Genomic DNA, 16,572 nt, shown 5'->3' on the forward strand with positions numbered 1-16,572 from the left:
TACTAGAATTGTGAAGTATGTATGTTCAGTAACTACAAATGAAGGACATCCTGTTTTTGTTTAGATTCAGAAGAGGTAGAAATTAATTTTTCAAATGATGGATGCCAATACCCAAACTCCAGTCCAAGCTGCTGTAAAAAAAACCTCTTGTCTGCTGACTGTGTCTACCCAGGTTGAACACTGGGTTTGGAGGAGGGGAGGGAAGCCACCCACCCACATGGATTCTATTGGCAGATATATCAAAATGGGTTCCTTTTTGGACTTTTTCTTTTTAAAGATGTTATTTATTTATTTGAAATAGTGAGACAGTGAGCAAGAGCAGAGGGGAGGGGCAGAAGCAGAGGGAGAAGCAGGCTCCCTGCTGAGCAAGGAGCCCAATGCGGGGCTCTATCCCAGGACCCTGGGATCATGACCTGTGCTGAAGGCAGACACTTAATTGACTGAGCCACACAGGCGCCCCACCTTTTTGGACTGTTTAATATACATATAAGAATTATTTTGCTTTAACAAAGTCCTGTTAAGTGAGTGTAAAGTTGGTCCCTACATCAGTGAACTGCAATACTAATTAAAGGTGGCCTCATTGCTATTAAGCTCAGTGCACCTATAAGAATTTCACCAATGTGTAAGAAGAGAGGTTTTCTTTGACCATTTCACCCTTTGTTACAAGCAATTTTAAGATGTGCTAATATCCAATAAGATCTCTTCAATGTATATGAATCTGCTCATTGAGCTGGTCTTCCACATAAAAATGATACACTATTTGAGCTCTGGTAATAGGCTAAATAAGCATTGCTTATTGAAACATGTGACTGAGCACATGTCATCATGTTTTGATGAGATGAACAGTAAAATTCCAAGACCACTCACCACTGGTGAGTAAGTAACTTCTAACAGAATAAAAACCTGGCTTATTGGGGACACCTGGGTGGCTCAGAGGTTTGGCGCCTGCCTTTGGCCAAGGGCCTGATCTTGGAGTCCTGGGATCGAGCTCCCTGCATGGAGCCTGCTTCTCCCTCTGCCTGTGTCTTTGCCTCTCTCTCTCTCTGTCTCTCATGAATAAATAAATAAAATCTTAAACAAAACAAAACAAAACAAAAAAAAACAAACCTGGCTTATTGGATGTCTTTTTTTGTTTTGTTTTGTGTTTAAGTAGGCTCCATGCCCAGCGTGGAGCCCAACACCAAGGGCTTGAACTCATGACGCTAATCAAGATCTGAGATGAGACCAAGAGTCAGATGCTTAACCAACTAAGCCACCCAGGCACCCCTAGAAGGTCTTTTTTGTTTTGTTCTTTTTGAACAGAGAAACTTTTATTTTTTTTGGGGGGGGGGGGGTGGTGGTGGTGATAGGAGATATAGGAGATGTTGCCAGCCCTGGAACTGGTGATGGGGTAGGCCTGCTTCTCTCCCCTTCGATGTGCAACAACATCTCCTTATAAAGAATCATAATCATTTTCATGGAAGTTTAAGTTCTGCTGGCCAGTACAATCTTAGTAAATGGAGAATACAATTTTAAAAAGTGAATAAATTTGGATTGTTCTTCAAGAAACTGTAAACAGGAGCTAGCCCTTGGGAGATGCATGTCTGGCCCAGTCAGCAGAGCATGTGACTCTTGATCTCAGGGTTGTAAGCTTGAGCCCCACTTTGGGTGTAGAGATTACTTAAGAAAAGAAAAAAAAAAAAAAAAAAAACCCAGCCCTTGAGAGCAGCAAAAGGATCAAGCTGGCTTTTAGCTCTATGCAACTGTAAACTCTGAAAAGGGAAAAAGATTTGAAAGCTATCTGAAATTTTTTTAAAAATATTTATTTATTCATAAGAGACACAGAGAGAGAGGCAGAGACAGGCAGAGGGAGCCCAATGTAGGCCTTGATCTTGGGACTCTGGGATCATGCCCTGCGCCGAAGGCAGATGCTGAACCGCTGAGCCACCCAGGCATCCTGAAAGCTATCTGACTTCTAATTGCATTCCCCACATTGAACTTTGAAGACTGTAGCTGTCTGCCTTCTAGAATACAGCCAATGTAAGGGGAGGATGGTGCCCACGGGGGCAGGGCTGCATGGTGCTATGGCGTTAGGGCTCTGCCCCAGGACACTGAAGCCGTTCCACCTGGGCTCATAACCTGCATGGGCCACTTATGGGATGTGTGGCCTTGGGCAAGTTACTTAACCCTTCTGTGCTTCATGAATTCAACAGCTACATATTAAGTAGCTACTCTGTGCCAGGTACTATACTGAGTGCTGGGGATAGAACAGTGAACAAAATACATACAAGTTCCTGTTCTCTTTGTGGTGGGATATGCATGTGTGTCAGGGGTGGGCGGTGGTAAAAATGTTTCCGGAGCTGGCGCCTTGCCTTGAGAGATGTTTGTAAAAAACCATTGAGCTGTACACTTATGTACACTTTCCTATGTGTCTATTTTACATCAGTTTTCAGAAATTCCTGGGCTTGAGATCATAGCTGTGGTAAATCATTATGTAAAGCATGCAGAGCGTGCATGTCACATAGTAAGCACTCAGAAATTAGTGGCTGCTAATATCGCATTGAAACTCATTACTAGAGCAAACCAGGCCATAAGGGGGTGTTCAAGAGGGATTCAGCGGGCTTTGCTGCGGGGCCTAGTACACAGAGCCCTCTTCTAAACCAGTTAGGTGTGGACCATGCATTTATCATGAAAAACATGCTTTCAGATAAAATAAGAAGAGGCATTGTGGGGGCTCCTGTGTGGCTCAGTCATTTAAGATCTGCCTTCCGCTCAGGTCATGATCCCAGGGTCCTGGGATTGAGCCCTGCATCGGGCTTCCTGCTCAGTAGGGAGTCTGCTTCTCCTGCTGCCATTCCCTCAGCTCATGCTCTCTCTCAAATAAACAAATAAAATCTTTAAAAAAAGAGGTATTTTACTCTCATTTGTGAATTGAAGTGCTGTAGGCTTCTGTGAACATGTGGACGGTTGTATGCAGCACAAATGTTCCATATCTAAGGGACTGTCATATTGCAAATCACACAGCTTTGTAAATTTATTATTTCCTGGTGGCCGAGTGTCTTACTGTAACAAAACTTATGTTAAAACAACTTTATGACAGATGGAAGTCAAAGGTGTGAAGAGCACCATCTTCCAACTTATAAAAAGTTGCTGTGTGGGAATAGCATCGAGGAAGTGGGAAATAGAGGAAACTGCTTTCTAGAAATTGCCCTTTAAAATGAACACAGGGAGGGCAGCCCCGGTGGCTCAGCAGTTTAGTGCTGCCTTCAGCCCGGGGCGTGATTCTGGAGACCCGGGATCGAGTCCCACATTGGGCTCCCTGCACGGAGCCTGCTTCTCCCTCTGCCTGTGTCCCTGCCTCTCTCTGTGTGTCTCTCATGAATAAATAAATAAAATCTAAAAAAAAAAAAAAAAAAAAATGAACACAGAGGAGCACCTGGATGGCTCAGGTGTTTAGGCTTTCTATTCAGGTCATGATCTCAGGGCTGTGGGATCAAACCCCGTGGTGGGCTCCATGCTGGGTATGGAGTCTGCTTAAGATTCTCCCTCTCTAAAACTAAAATAATAAAAAACAAATAAAACAAATAGAGTCTCTATGCAACTACCCCTGAGATTTGAGCCCCCACCCCTGAAACTTCACTACTAAGGTCTGTAGTTCTTTCCATCACTGAACTGAAAAAAAAAAAAAAAATACACACAACAGCTTTCTGGTTAGTCCATCAGCCTTTGGGGTTCTGGATGATTGAGGTGTCTGGCAGACAGATCCTCTCTGGAGTTCTGACTAGTTGTTTCTGAGGACAAGACCCTGACGTTGACTTCACTGAGGTCCTGCCCCCTCTTCACACAACACCCTGTTTTTCCTGCTGTAGTGGGTTCCACTTGGCCTCATCTGAAGAACCATGGGATTTGTTAAACATGCAGACTCAAAGGTCCCTAAACCAGCAGATCTGAGATGAGCCCAGACATCTGTACGTTTAACAAACATTCCCTATGACACTCATATTCAGGTGAGTTTAAGAAACTCTGTTCTAACAGGATTTCTAATAAAGGGACTAAAATCTGCTTAACTGGAGCTCAGCCAGTCCCCTCACCTTATGGAGAGAAGGGGTGTGGGAAAGTGGGAAGTAATATTCAAGCTCAGAAAGGTCTAGATGTGTGGTGGAGAGTGGAAAAGGAAAACCTGGGAAGCTGGATCTCGCCTCTGGCTCTTCTAGGCTGGGCCAGGGGAGAGGCTACCTGCTGGGGTAGGTGGGTAGAGAGCTAGTGTGTGTGCAACATGCCTGGCCCTTGTGGGGGGCAGGGGGAGAAAGAAGGTGCTATTCACACAGCAGCCACAGGTCAAAGAGCAAAGCAGTCACAGTGCTGTCTGCCCTCTGGTCTCAGATTGAGCCTGGATTGGGCCACTGGGCCCACGCCCCAGTAAGGGGACAGGTCTTTGTCCCATTCCACTGTAGGGACCAATGAAGCTCTGGGGACAGATGTAAGTCAGGCACTCAAGTGCTGAGGGTTAGTGACACAATACAGGAATCAGAGATTATCCATGAAATCCTAGGCAGTCCAGAGGGCTGCAAATGGCTCCCCAGCCCCAATACAGAGTCCAGGGAGGGACCAGAGTCTTGATTGGAATCTCACTGCCCACAGCCTCTTCAAGAGGGGGCAGTACCAATCCTAGATGGGTGGGCACAGGGCAGCTAAATCAAAAAAGTTTTCTCCAAGGACCTTTCAGAAGCTTCCAGACTCCTCTACCTTCTCTGGCCTTCGCTGTCCCATTTTTCAGGGTAGAAGATGGCCTAAGCCCAGGCTACAAAGGGGCCCCTCGCCCCCAGTTCAGACCCTGGAGCATTTTATTGGAGCAGGAGTCTGGGGTGCTCCAGAGTGCACCCCTTCCTGCCGACCAGGCCCAGGCCAGAAGCATGAACAGGTCTGTGTGGGTGCTCACAGGGGGCCTGACAGGGGCCCAGTGCTGGCAGGACCTTCCACTTTGGTCTCTAAGAAGCCATAGCTGCTTCCTCCTTTACTTTAAGAAGAGGTTTGCTGGTAGGGGCGGAGTTACGGCAAAGAAACCAAACCAGTTCAGGGACACCTGGGTGGCTCAGTAGTTGAGCGTCTGCCTTTGGCTCAGGGTGTGATCCCCAAGTCCTGGGACCGAGTCCCGCACTGGGCTCCTGCATGGAGCCTGCTTCTCCCTCTGCCTGTGTCTCTGCCTCTCTCTCTGTGTTTCTCATGAATTAAATAAATAAAATCTTAAAAAAAAAAAAAAAAAAAAAAAGAAACCAAACCAGTTCAATGCAGGTCACACCACCAGTGCCAGGTGTTGGGGGAAGCAGCTGGCAGCTCTGGGGCACTGGAAATACCATGGGCCCAGAGTCAGAGTACCAGTCGTACACTTACTAACAGCAGGACTTTGGGCTGTACTTAATTTGAACCTGTTTTGTCTTCTGCAAAATGAGGCTAATGGCACCCATCCCAAGGGAGCTGTGAGGGTTCAAAGCTAAAGCACTGTGAGTGTCATCATTGACACACACATTGAAGCACAGTTGTCATCATCGCTGCTACTGAGCGCCCTGACCCCTGCCCTCAGGACAGAATGGGGAGGTGCCCAGGCCTCCCACAACCTCTCCCTACAGGCCAGCCTACCTGTTCCTCCTCTGCTCTCAGAGAACATGGTGTAACCGGCTGTTGGGGGGCTGGGGTGTCCTCCCCTCCAGGCACAGTTAGAAAGAGCAGAGCTGGGCAGTGGTTTAGCGCTGCCTTCAGCCCAGGGTGTGATCCTGGAGACCTGGGATTGAGTCCCACATCAGGGTCCCTGCATGGGGCCTGCTTCTCCCTCTGCCTATGTCTCTGCCTCTCTCTGTGTCTCTCATGAATAAATTAAATCTTTAAACAAAAAAAAAAAAAAAAAGAAAGAAAGAAAGAGCAGAGCTTGGTAAGTTGTGGTCACTGCGAAGCAAGGTTCAAGACCAACAAGTAGGTCGGATGGAGATGGACAGGGGCGGGGTCTGGTGGGGTCAGCAGTAAACAGTTTACACAAGACATGGGAAGGCCTTAGGGGAGAGAGGAGAGAATGGAGGGCAGCCAGGTGCCCAGGGCACAGGTGAGGCCCCTCCTGGCCTGGGGAGCTCAGGGAGTCCAAGGGCAGCTTAGGGCCAGGGCCAAAGCTCTGTGGTGGGCCTCACCCAAAAACCACCTGGGCCCTCCCTGTTCCCCAGAGCTGGTCGGCCAGCCTCAGTAATGGGAGGATGGGAACTGCCTCTCTGTCCCTGGCTCCCACGGCTGGAAGGTGAGGGCAGGAAGAGCAAATGGGCTGCGGGCTCCTCTGAGGAGCTGGAGGGGACTAAAAAATCTGAACAAAAAAGGCCAAAACGTTTTTACTCTGTGAGCCCCAGTGGGGGGTGCGGGGGGCCAGGCAGAGTGCAAGGTGACCACAGGAGCGGGTGAGCAGGGTTGGAGTGGCCCGCAGTCTTGCTTCCCTGCTGGAGAGGAGTGAGGGGAGGTGAAGGCCGGGGCGCCCTGCCCCGCCTGGGTCCACACTGGAGTCCTGGGCAGGCGTGCAATCACACAGCCTGGCAGAGGGAGGCGGCAAGTTCTTCCCCGGGCCTGTGTCCTTCTTAGTAGCAGAACGCCAGGCAGGGAGGACCTGGAGCAGGACGGCTGTCCCGCCTGCCAGGGCTGCGGCCTGGCTTCTTCTGGCCTCCAGCTCAGGGGTCTCGGTACGCAGGGCTCTGGGTTGGGCTCAAAGCTCATCGGGGGGGCTGTGTGTGAGAGGGGATGCCTTCTGGATGCCCTCATCCTCATCAGGGCTGGGGTCTTCCTCGAGGCCACCTAGCTCCTTCCTCTGTTTGCTGCTGCTGCCCGATGCCTTAACCCGGCTGCTCTTCTTTTTAGACTTCTTCCCTCCCAGGGCAGCTGTGTCCCCCTTCTTGCCAGACCACTGCTCTGCCAGGCAACCTGGGGTGAGGAGAAACACGGTTGGCTGGGTGAGGAGTACGGACTGGGGGCCCCAGAGGCAGCACATGGACCTGGAGACCGGCGTCAAGTCCCTGCACCCTGTCCCAGGCCCCTCTGGGGGCGTCTCAGGAACCTGCATGTTATTCCGCACCTGGTTCCAGTACCCCTTACTCCACTCCCTCCCATCACAAGCTCCCCAGGGGTAGAGACGCTAGGACGCCTTCTAGATCTCATTTCCTTTCTGTCCTCTCCCTACCCACCTCCCCTGAAGGGGAGCAGGTGGTAAAATGGAGTGTCCCCCCACCCCCGCCCTCTCCCTCCCTCAGACTCACTGGTGTCCTTGCCCTTCAGCACGTGATTGGCACAGAGGAACTGAGTCAAGTCTTCCTCTTGGTGGTTCCTGTACCAGTCCTCGATCACCTCCTCAAACTCTTCCACCAGCACGTCGCACTATGAATCACAACACGTCGCATTGGCAAAGCCCAGCTCTGACTCGCTCCCGGGGGGAGCTCAGCTGAGTCTCACAGCCCACTGCAGGACAGGCAGGTGGCTGTGATTCCCCTGAGGAAACTGAAGCCAGAGAGGTAAGACGACCTGACCAAAGCCCCCCATCCCCCCAGCTCTTGGTGGCCTCCCTCAGCCACAGACCCGGTCCCCGCCCAGCCCTGTGAGGCAGGGTAACCTCTGAGGGCCGAGGGGCCCATACCTGCTTCTTGAGGTCAGCCACCTCCGCAGAGGTCTCGTTCCATAGCTCGTAGGGGATATCCATCACCACCTTAACCCCTTTGTGGACCAGGTTGTGCAGGGTCTCAAAGGTCTCTGACATGCCCTGGAAGAGGCAACCAGGCATGAGAGGCAGAGAGCCTTCTCCATCTCCCACCCTCCTCTCCAGGTGGTGCTGAAGGCCCAAAGACCCAGCTCTGAGAATCCAGGACCCTCCAAGGCTTCTCAAGCTTGACCTCACCTTCCTCTTCCCTCTTTCGGGCCTGCCTCCCACACCACACCCCCTACACACCTATATACACACCTACATCCACCCACCCACCCCGACACCCCCTACTTGCCTTCCCATACCTCAACCTTTCAAACAGGATTGCTGTTTCCCTCAGGCCCTTTGCATGCATACTCCTTTTCCAGGAATTAAGTGTGACTTGGCTCTTTCCCCTCGGTGTGGCTAAGAACACTCACTCTCCCATGTCTAGACCCACTCCCTGCTCCGGTTTCTTCCTAGGGCTTGTGTCTCTCCTGGGTCAGAAGGGACACAGGGGAGGCAGGGAGGACTCTTGGTTCTGTAAAAATATTTCTGCCACTACCTAGGTCTTCTCCCCGGAGACTACACCTACACACAGTCTATTTCCTCTATCCTTCCAGAGGTGATGCTGCAAATAAAAGCAAATATACATACAAATACATCCTCCTCTCCTCGCCCCCGCTTCTTACACAAGCGGCATATATCAGACACACTGCTCTGTCCCTTGCCTTTTTTACTGAATAACGGACCTGAAGACAATCTTAATTCATTTAAAATAATTTTTAAAAATATTTTATTTATTTATTCATGAGAGACACAGAGAGAAGCAGAAACACAAGCAGAGGAAGAAGCAGGCTCCATGGAAGGAGCCTGATGTGGGACTTAATCCCAGGACCCCGGGATCACACCCTGAGCTGAAGGCAGATGCTCAACCACTGAGCCACCCAGGCGTCCCAACAATCTTAATTCGATCCATAAAGAGCTACCTCATTCTTTGTTTTGTCCACTGAATGGCCATACCAATTTATTTAACCACTGGTGAATTTGATTAGGTTGTTTCTAATTTTATTGCTATGGAAAATAGTTTTTAACATCTTTTTTTTTTTTTAAATGATAGGCACGCAGTGAGAGAGAGAGAGAGGCAGAGACACAGGCAGAGGGAGAAGCAGGCTCCATGCACCGGGAGCCCGACGTGGGATTCGATCCCGGGTCTCCAGGATCGCGCCCTGGGCCAAAGGCAGGCGCCAAACTGCTGCGCCACCCAGGGATCCCGTTTTTAACATTTTTTTAACATTTTTATGTTAAAGCAAAACATGGGTTTATTACTGAGTAGACTACAAAATTCATATAAATTTTATTTTATCTATCTATCTATCTATCTATCTATCTATCTATCTATCTATTTATTTTTAACGGTTTTATTTATTTATTCACGAGAGACAGAGAGACAGAGGCTGAGACACAGGCAGAGAGAGAAGCAGGCTCCGTGCAGGGAGCCTGATGTGGGACTCGATCCCGGGACTCCAGGATCACATCCTGGGCCAAAGGCAGGTGCTAAACCGCTGAGCCACCCAAGGATCCCCTTATCTTATTTTTTAAGTAGGCTCCACACCTAGTGTGGAGCCCAATGCAGGGCCTGAGTTCACAATCCTGAGATCAAGACCTGACCTAAGATCAAGAGTCAGATGCCCAGGGCAACTGAGTGTCTGACTCTTGGTTTTGGCTTGGGTCTGATCTCAGGGTTGTGAAACTGAGCTCTGCATGGGCCCCACATCATGTTCCACACTTGGCACTGAGTCTGCTTGAGACTCTCTCTCTTTGCAGCCGCTTAACCAGCTGAGCCACCCAGGCACCCCTAAATTTTCAAGATTAAGTCTAAGACTTCTGCTGCTTAAGACTATTCCCTCTGGGTTTCCTAGGGATTTCTGACTAATCAACTTTCCTAGAAGGGTACTTGGGTGGAGAAATACGGAAGGAAGTCTCTTACCATGTGCCAGGTACTAAAGATGATGAAACAAAGCACTATGGGCCTTGAGGTAAGAAGCTCATTCTTCAGGGACAGAGGCATTCATGCACATGATAAGTGCATTAGATGTCACACAGCCACCCAGAGAGAGGTCCAGGTGGGTCCCTGTGGGCCCAGAGGCACTAGGCGACCACCCCAACCCCCACCGCCTGTGTCTTCTGACATCTCCTCTAAACCCCACAGCTCTGTACCCTCTGAGCTCTTCCTGAGCAAGTATACAGGCCTCCACAGGCACTGCCACCCTGCAGCATTTCAGGCTGAGGCTGAGGGAAAGCCTCATGGCCCAGGTCAAGAATGTGCCTACTGCCACTGAAAAGTCAGGGCACTCGGGAGGGGAGAAATGCAAACAGTAATTGATGATGAAGAATGGGGAGAGCCCAAGGAGGGAAGCTCCCCAAGCATGACCTTTAAAAATCCCACCCGCACCAGCAGACCACTTAGATACACGTAGGCCTCACTCCAGTGGGGACAAAGGATGAGCACAAATCCAACCTTGGCAAACCGGTTGCTGCCGGTCCTCTCCTTGTGCAGGCTATAGTCCAGGAGCCTCTTGCATATGGTCTCTGTGACTTCGATTAACCGTAAGTCCCTGCAGAGACAGCAGTGCAAGAGGGGCTGAGCTCCTCTCCGAGGCCCAGTGGGTTAGCGGTCCGTCCCTCCAGCCCTGCTACCCCAGCACTTGCACATCTCACCAAAGGGAAGTCAGAGCTGGAAGGAAGATAGGTCATCTAGTCTGGGGGCTCTGAGATGCTGGAACACAGACCAGAGAGACAAAATTTTAACAGCTCTATGGGAAGGCATTTTTTTTTTTTTAAATAAAGCTAAGTGGGGATCCCTGGGTGGCGCAGCGGTTTGGCGCCTGCCTTTAGCCCAGGGCACGGTCCTGGAGACCCGGGATCGAATCCCACGTCGGGCTCCCGGTGCATGGAGCCTGCTTCTCCCTCTGCCTGTGTCTCTGCCTCTCTCTCTCTCTCTGTGTGACTATCATAAATAAATAAAAAAAAAAAAAAATAAAGCTAAGTGATTCAGTATTTAGATGTTGTTTTCTTTTTTTAAAGATTTTATTTATTCATGAGAGACAGAGAGAGAGAGAGAGACAGAGCCAGAGGGAGCCCGATGTGGGACTGAACCCGGGACTCCAGGATCACACCCTGAGTCAAAGGCAGATGCTCAACCTCTGAGCCACCCAGGCGTCCTTAGATGTTTTTCTATAGCAAAATGTATTAGATTTTGGTGTCAAAATATTTCATTTTGAAAGGATGATCAAGGCTGAGGAAGGGTTTTTTTGTTTTTGTTTTTTTGGCTTGTTTTTAATATTTATTCCTGGTAAAATTAAAAGCTGGTTTTCCTAAGTTACCAATCAAAAAATTTTTTTTTGCATTGTCCCATGAAATCCAAAAGTCTGGGATGAGGTAAAGTCCAATACTCTTGCTTTTGACAGATGAGAAGTCTGAGGTTCAGCAGAATGAAGGGATTTATGAAGACCACACAATCAGTTGGGGCAAAACCAGTGGGCAAAGCTAAGTGTTGGCTAGAGTTGCCTCCCTTTGGTGGGTTTGCCTAGCCAGAAGGGAGAGAGAACTTCAAGCCACCAAAGCTCCTAGGAACAAAGCAGGCCAGGCCAGTGGGTACCCCCTTCACTTACGACTTGGTGTATTTGACTCCAGAAGCCTTCCGATCCAGGATGCCATAGCCTGTGTCAATCACCTCCTTTGTCTTGCTGGTTTCCTCAAAAGCTGACTTCAGTTCCACGGCGACATATTTACACACTGGTGGGGGAGACACAGCACAGCCTACTGGGTGCATGTGAGTCTGATGGAAGCCTGGTCCCAGCTAAGCACAGCAGGGTAGATGACTCTCCCACTCAGGGCAGGGCGGGGCGGGAGTTCCCCCACAGGCCACCACATGGACATTGCTGGGTGAAACCTAGCTCCAATATTCACTGCCCTGTGTCCAGTCCTGGTCCCTACCCTGCTGACTCCAGTTCCCCCAGCTCTTTCCCGACCCCTGCCACCATAATCATTCCCCCCATAATCATTTTACTTTTATTTTATTTTAATTTTTAAAAGATTTTATTTATTTATTCATGAGAGACACAGAGAGAGAGAGAGACAGAGAGGCAGAGACACAGGCAGAGGGAGAAGCAGGCTCCATGCAGGGAGCCCAACGTGGGACTAGATCCCAAGTCTCCAGGATCACGCGCTGGGCTGAAGACGGCGCTAAACCGCTGAGCCGCCGGGGCTGCCCTCATTTTACTTTTAAATTTTCAAACATATAGAAATGCTGAATGAGTACAATGAATGACTATATATCTTCCACTCATTTCAACAGTTTGTTAATGACCTGCCACAATCTCTCCAATACATATTATAAAATACTATGATAGCAGGATCTCAACGTGTACGTTGTCTTCGCTAAACCATTCTGAAAGTCACTCACAGACATCATGATCTTTCCACCCCTCCAAAAGTCCTCATGGAGACAAGGACTTTCTTCTACTCAACCATAAAATCATACGGATACTCGGAAAATGACCAATTCCAATATCACCACATTCAGATTTCCCTAGTTGTTCCCAGATGTCTTGTCCGCCAGTTTTATTACGTGGTTTCTTTCTTTCCTTTTTTTTTAAGATTTTATTTATTTATTTATTCATAAGAGACACAGAGAGAGAGGCAGAGACACAGGCAGAGGGAGAAGCAGGCTCCATGCAGGGAGACTGATGTGGGCCTCGATCCCGGGTCTCCAGGATCACGCCCCAGGCTGAAGGGGGCACTAAACCGCTGAGCCACCCGGGCTGCCCGACGTGGTTTCATACACTGTTCCGACACCAGCTCTCTGTTTCCACCCAGGTAATCTGCTCCATGCCCTCACGAGGCCTTGTTGCTACCGGTTCTGTTTCCTCTTACTCTTCCTCAAACAGTTATTAAGCAATTCTGATGAGCCAGGCACGGTCTGAGAATTCACAGCTGAAGACAGACTCCTCCGTTCTACATATAGTCCAGTGGAGTAGACACAGGTGTAAATGAGTAATTGCCACTGCACAGGGAGTGCTGCCATTAAAAGTGTGATCTGTCTGAGGCCTTGGGAGCGCACTTAATGCCCTCTATGGGCTTTTCTGCCCCTTCTCCCAACCTCACTTTATTTATTTTTTTAAAGATTTTATTTATTTATTCATGAGAGAGAGAGAGGCAGGCAGAGACACAGGCAGAGGGAGAAGCAGGCTCCAGGCAGGGAGCCCGACGCGGGACCCGATCCCGGGTCTCCAGGATCATGCCCCGGGGTGAAGGCAGGCGCCAAACCGCCGAGCCACCCAGGGATCCCCTATTATTATTTTAGATTTATTTATTGAGAGAGAGCAAGAGAACAGGGGAGGGAGAATATCCAGCAGATTCCCTGCTCAGTGCAGAGCCTGACTAGGGGCTTGATTTCATGACCCATGAGATTGTGACCTAAGCTGACACCAAGAGTGGGCCACTTAACTGACTGAGCCACCCAGGTCCCCTACGACCTTACTTTAAAAGCCTCCTCCTCCTGGAAAAAGCTCTTCCAGACCCATCCCACTTGCTCTGATTGCATCTGGATCTCTACAGGATTCAGGCTCTCACTAAGGGCCTTCGGTCACTTTGTGTCCCCCTAACTATAAAGGTACCCAAAGTGAGTGTCATGAATTGGATTTTTTTTCTTTATTTCTCTAATATTATGACTCTGTCAGTGTTGGATATTTAATATTGTTGAGAGACTAATGGAGCAGCTTCTGATGCCTCTAAATGAATACAATCTGTAGGTTAAATGGCATCAGTATTGTTATAACACTGACAGCAGAGTTTGGTAGAGGAGCAATTCATCATAAAAAAAAAAAATCCCTGAAGGCTTTGCTTGGTATAATTTTATAACATACACATTAATAGATGTGCTTGTAGAATTTGGAACACATGAAAATTCCAAAATATAAGCTGTGATCTCAGAGTCTGCAATGAATTGAGGTGGCTCACCTCCTTGGTTCTCTATCCAGGAATACTTGTCCCCCTCCCACCTCTGTTCTGCACCCTGAGTGAGCTCATCATTTTTCTGGCTCTTTTGCCCCCTTCTCCCACACCCTTAAGGTTTAGGATTCCAGGTCCTGGGGAGCTGGAACCTCCTTTCTCTCTTGTGCCCATCAACCACAACCCTGCTTCCCAACTCTTCCAAACCTTACCTCTTCAAGACCCCCTCTAAGGATCCCATCCAGAACCAGACTGTGAGAAGACTCATGGCACAGATCCCAGACTCTCATGGACACCCACCTACTCTTTTTCTGGGTAGGTTCTCTGTCCTCTGTGCCAAGGCCTATTCCACTCAGGCTACTGAGCCAAGAGGCAGGCTTTGTGGGCGAGATACAGTCAGCATTTAATAACAAAGGTGCAACAATGATAAATAAAAACAAATACACTATTAAGAGGAGCCTAAGACTTTGCCAAGCCAGCCTGTAACTGAAAATCCCTTTTGAATTAATCTTTATCAATTATCTACAAAATGAGGCTGGACTATGCTAGCTCTATGCTTCTGGATCTGTGACTGCCTCCTAAGGGAAAGAAATATAAGCTTCTTAGGCTATGAGAATAGCCCCTTCTTAGGGGCTAAGAAAACAAGGGGAGGAAGTGAAACCCTCAAACCACGCCATATAGGTTAGGACTCCAGCAAGAGTGAAAGGAGAGCATCACAACTCCCTGCCTGCCTCTTCGTGGGAGTGAGGGACAAGGTACAGACTAGAACCGGCACTGGGAGCCCTCCCAGTGAAGTAGGCTCATCTCTGAAGCATCTCATCTTTCATCTCTCAAATGAAAGGATTATGTGTCTCAATCCACCCCACCCCCACTTCCCAGTGCTTAGGGAACATCTGGCCTGCTGTACACTTTGAATCGGGATGAAATGGACTTATAGCCAACTTTCAGAGGGGTTTGGGGTTATGGAGATGGCAAAGAAGGAGTGACTGGGAAGGTCTGGAGAGAAAAAAAAAGAAACTGGAGGGCAGGGAGAAAAGGTAGACCCTTCATAGTCGTGGATCACTGGCTTAGGCGCTGGTGCTCTCTCTCTCTCTTTCTCTCTCTGAAGTTCTACGCTTCCAACTCTCTATCTTTGGGATTCACTTTCTCCTTGTTCCTAAAATCCTCCTGCCTCACCAAATTCCCCCAGGCTAGATCTACTGGTGTCTCCTAGTGGCCCTCTCTTCTTCTCCCCTTAGGCCTCAGACCCTTCTCCTTCCTCCACATACACCCACAGCCCATTTATTCGTCTTTATTCCAAAAATACTCACTGGGTGCCCACCAGGCACTGCGTGAATAAATACCTGAGACAAAGTCCCTGCCCTCAAGAAGCTCACGGCTACTGGGGAAGTCTATCAATGATACAGATTAGCTTGTGGTGAGAGCAAAAACGGGAGAGTCTCAGGCTCTTCTTCCTCCTCTAAGAACAGTCATACGGACCTTTTCAGTTCCTCAAACTTGTCCTTTCTTAGCCCGTTGGGCCTCTGCATCTGTGGTTTCCCGAGAGACCCTCTCTTTTCACTTCTCTTCGCCCAGCTAACTCCTAATTACCGTTTGGGCTTCCTATACGAAGCCCTGACTTCCCTCCACCTCTAGGCTTTCCCCCATCTCAAGGCTAGATCAGATGCTCCTCACCCGGCCCGCACAGCCCGTTACCTACTCTAACATGGCATCTACCACCCTGCATTAGAACTGCTTCTTTTGTGCCGATCTGAGAGCTCCAGGTGCACCGAGACCTGCCCTCCGGCCCGCCCCCCGGTCCCCAGCGTCCAGCCAGGGCCAGGCGTGCAGCGGCTTCATGAAGAGGCTCCCGCTCAGGAGCCGAGGACCTTCCATCCCCCCGCCCCTCGCCCCTCCTCCGCTCGCCCCGCCCCTCCGGCAGGATACTCCCCGCGGGCCCCGGCCCCTCACCTTCGCATTTGCTGGGGAGTCGAACCCAGTCGGTCTCCTCCGCTTGCGCCTGGCTCGGGCCCAGCTCCGGGGCCGGCAGCAGCTGCAGCAGCAACAGTAACAGGGAGAGAAGCAGAAGACAACGGGGCCCGGGCCGGGGTGCGGGCTCAGCCAACGGCTCCATGGCCCAGCCGGACCCGACCCCAGCGGACCCGGCGGCGCTTCCTCCGGCAGCGCGCGCTGTGCAGCTTCCCGGAGCCGCTTCCGGGACTGCGCACGTGCCTCGGCGTAACCAGGGCAACAGGGAGCCCCCCCGCCCTCCGCTCCCGCCGTCGGCCACCTCGGCCCGCCCCCGGAGCCGACGGCCCGCGGACCACGCAGCCAATGGGCTTTCCGGGGCTTGTCCTCCAGCGAATAGGAGGGCGATCGTTTTTCAGCGTCGACCAATGAGAGAGCGGATGGTGTCCTCAGTGACCTATGGCGGCATCTTCCCCACCCCCTAGCGGAGGCTCAGGGAGGGTCTGGAGAACCAGGACACCGAGGCGGGAGCAGCCCGCTAGCCCTGAATGGGAGGAGGCCGGCTCGTGGCTCCGGGAAGAGGTGCGGAAGGCCGTCTTTCTCACCTTCTCCGCCTCCTGGCACGTCACTTCCCCCCTGGGGTCGTAAAGCAGTAAACCCTTAGTGTGCACCTGTTTTTAAATGTTGTTATTATTATCGTTGTTGTTATTGTTGTAATCGCTAATCACCATTTGGTGCTGTAGGTGAGACCTCGGCGACTCAAATAGTCCCCAGGCTTCAAACAACTTTCTTAGTGCCAAGTAATCCTAAATTGGTCCCCTGAGAACTAGAACAAATCACCTCCTCTCTAAGTCTCGTTTGGTTGATTTCTTTCTTTTTCTGGGTTGCTTTTCTGCGTAGTTGTCTGCAGATTACGCTTTTGTCCGCAAGGCCCT

The 16,572-nt window shown here is 50.1% G+C and overlaps 1 protein-coding gene across 1 annotated transcript; it reads right to left on the reverse strand.

Annotated features, from left to right (window-relative positions):
* Positions 1 to 6,331: 6,331 nt before the first annotated feature.
* On the reverse strand, positions 6,332 to 15,996 carry CNPY3 (canopy FGF signaling regulator 3). Its single transcript, XM_072832973.1, has 6 exons — positions 15,641 to 15,996; positions 11,350 to 11,473; positions 10,197 to 10,293; positions 7,634 to 7,756; positions 7,260 to 7,377; positions 6,332 to 6,927 (listed from the first exon to the last, which is right to left on the reverse strand). Exons 1-6 carry the CDS (start codon positions 15,801 to 15,803, stop codon positions 6,713 to 6,715), a joined length of 840 nt encoding a protein of 279 aa, XP_072689074.1. The 5' UTR covers positions 15,804 to 15,996; the 3' UTR covers positions 6,332 to 6,712.
* Between the last annotated feature and the right edge of the window lie 576 nt (positions 15,997 to 16,572).

Source organism: Canis lupus, chromosome 7, assembly GCF_048164855.1.
Source record: "Canis lupus baileyi chromosome 7, mCanLup2.hap1, whole genome shotgun sequence".
In the NCBI taxonomy this organism is placed as follows: domain Eukaryota; kingdom Metazoa; phylum Chordata; class Mammalia; order Carnivora; family Canidae; genus Canis; species Canis lupus.

Bases quoted from the DNA above. Each gene is read 5' to 3' on its own strand.
- CNPY3 (XM_072832973.1), bottom strand. From the start codon at position 15,803: ATGGAGCCGTTGGCTGAGCCCGCACCCCGGCCCGGGCCCCGTTGTCTT. The intron at 10,294-11,349 runs GTAAGTGAAGGG...CTGTCTCTGCAG, and splicing joins GGAGTCAAATACACCAAGTC to GGACTTACGGTTAATCGAAG. The intron at 6,928-7,259 runs GTGAGTCTGAGG...TCCTCACCCCAG, and splicing joins GCTGAAGGGCAAGGACACCA to GTTGCCTGGCAGAGCAGTGG.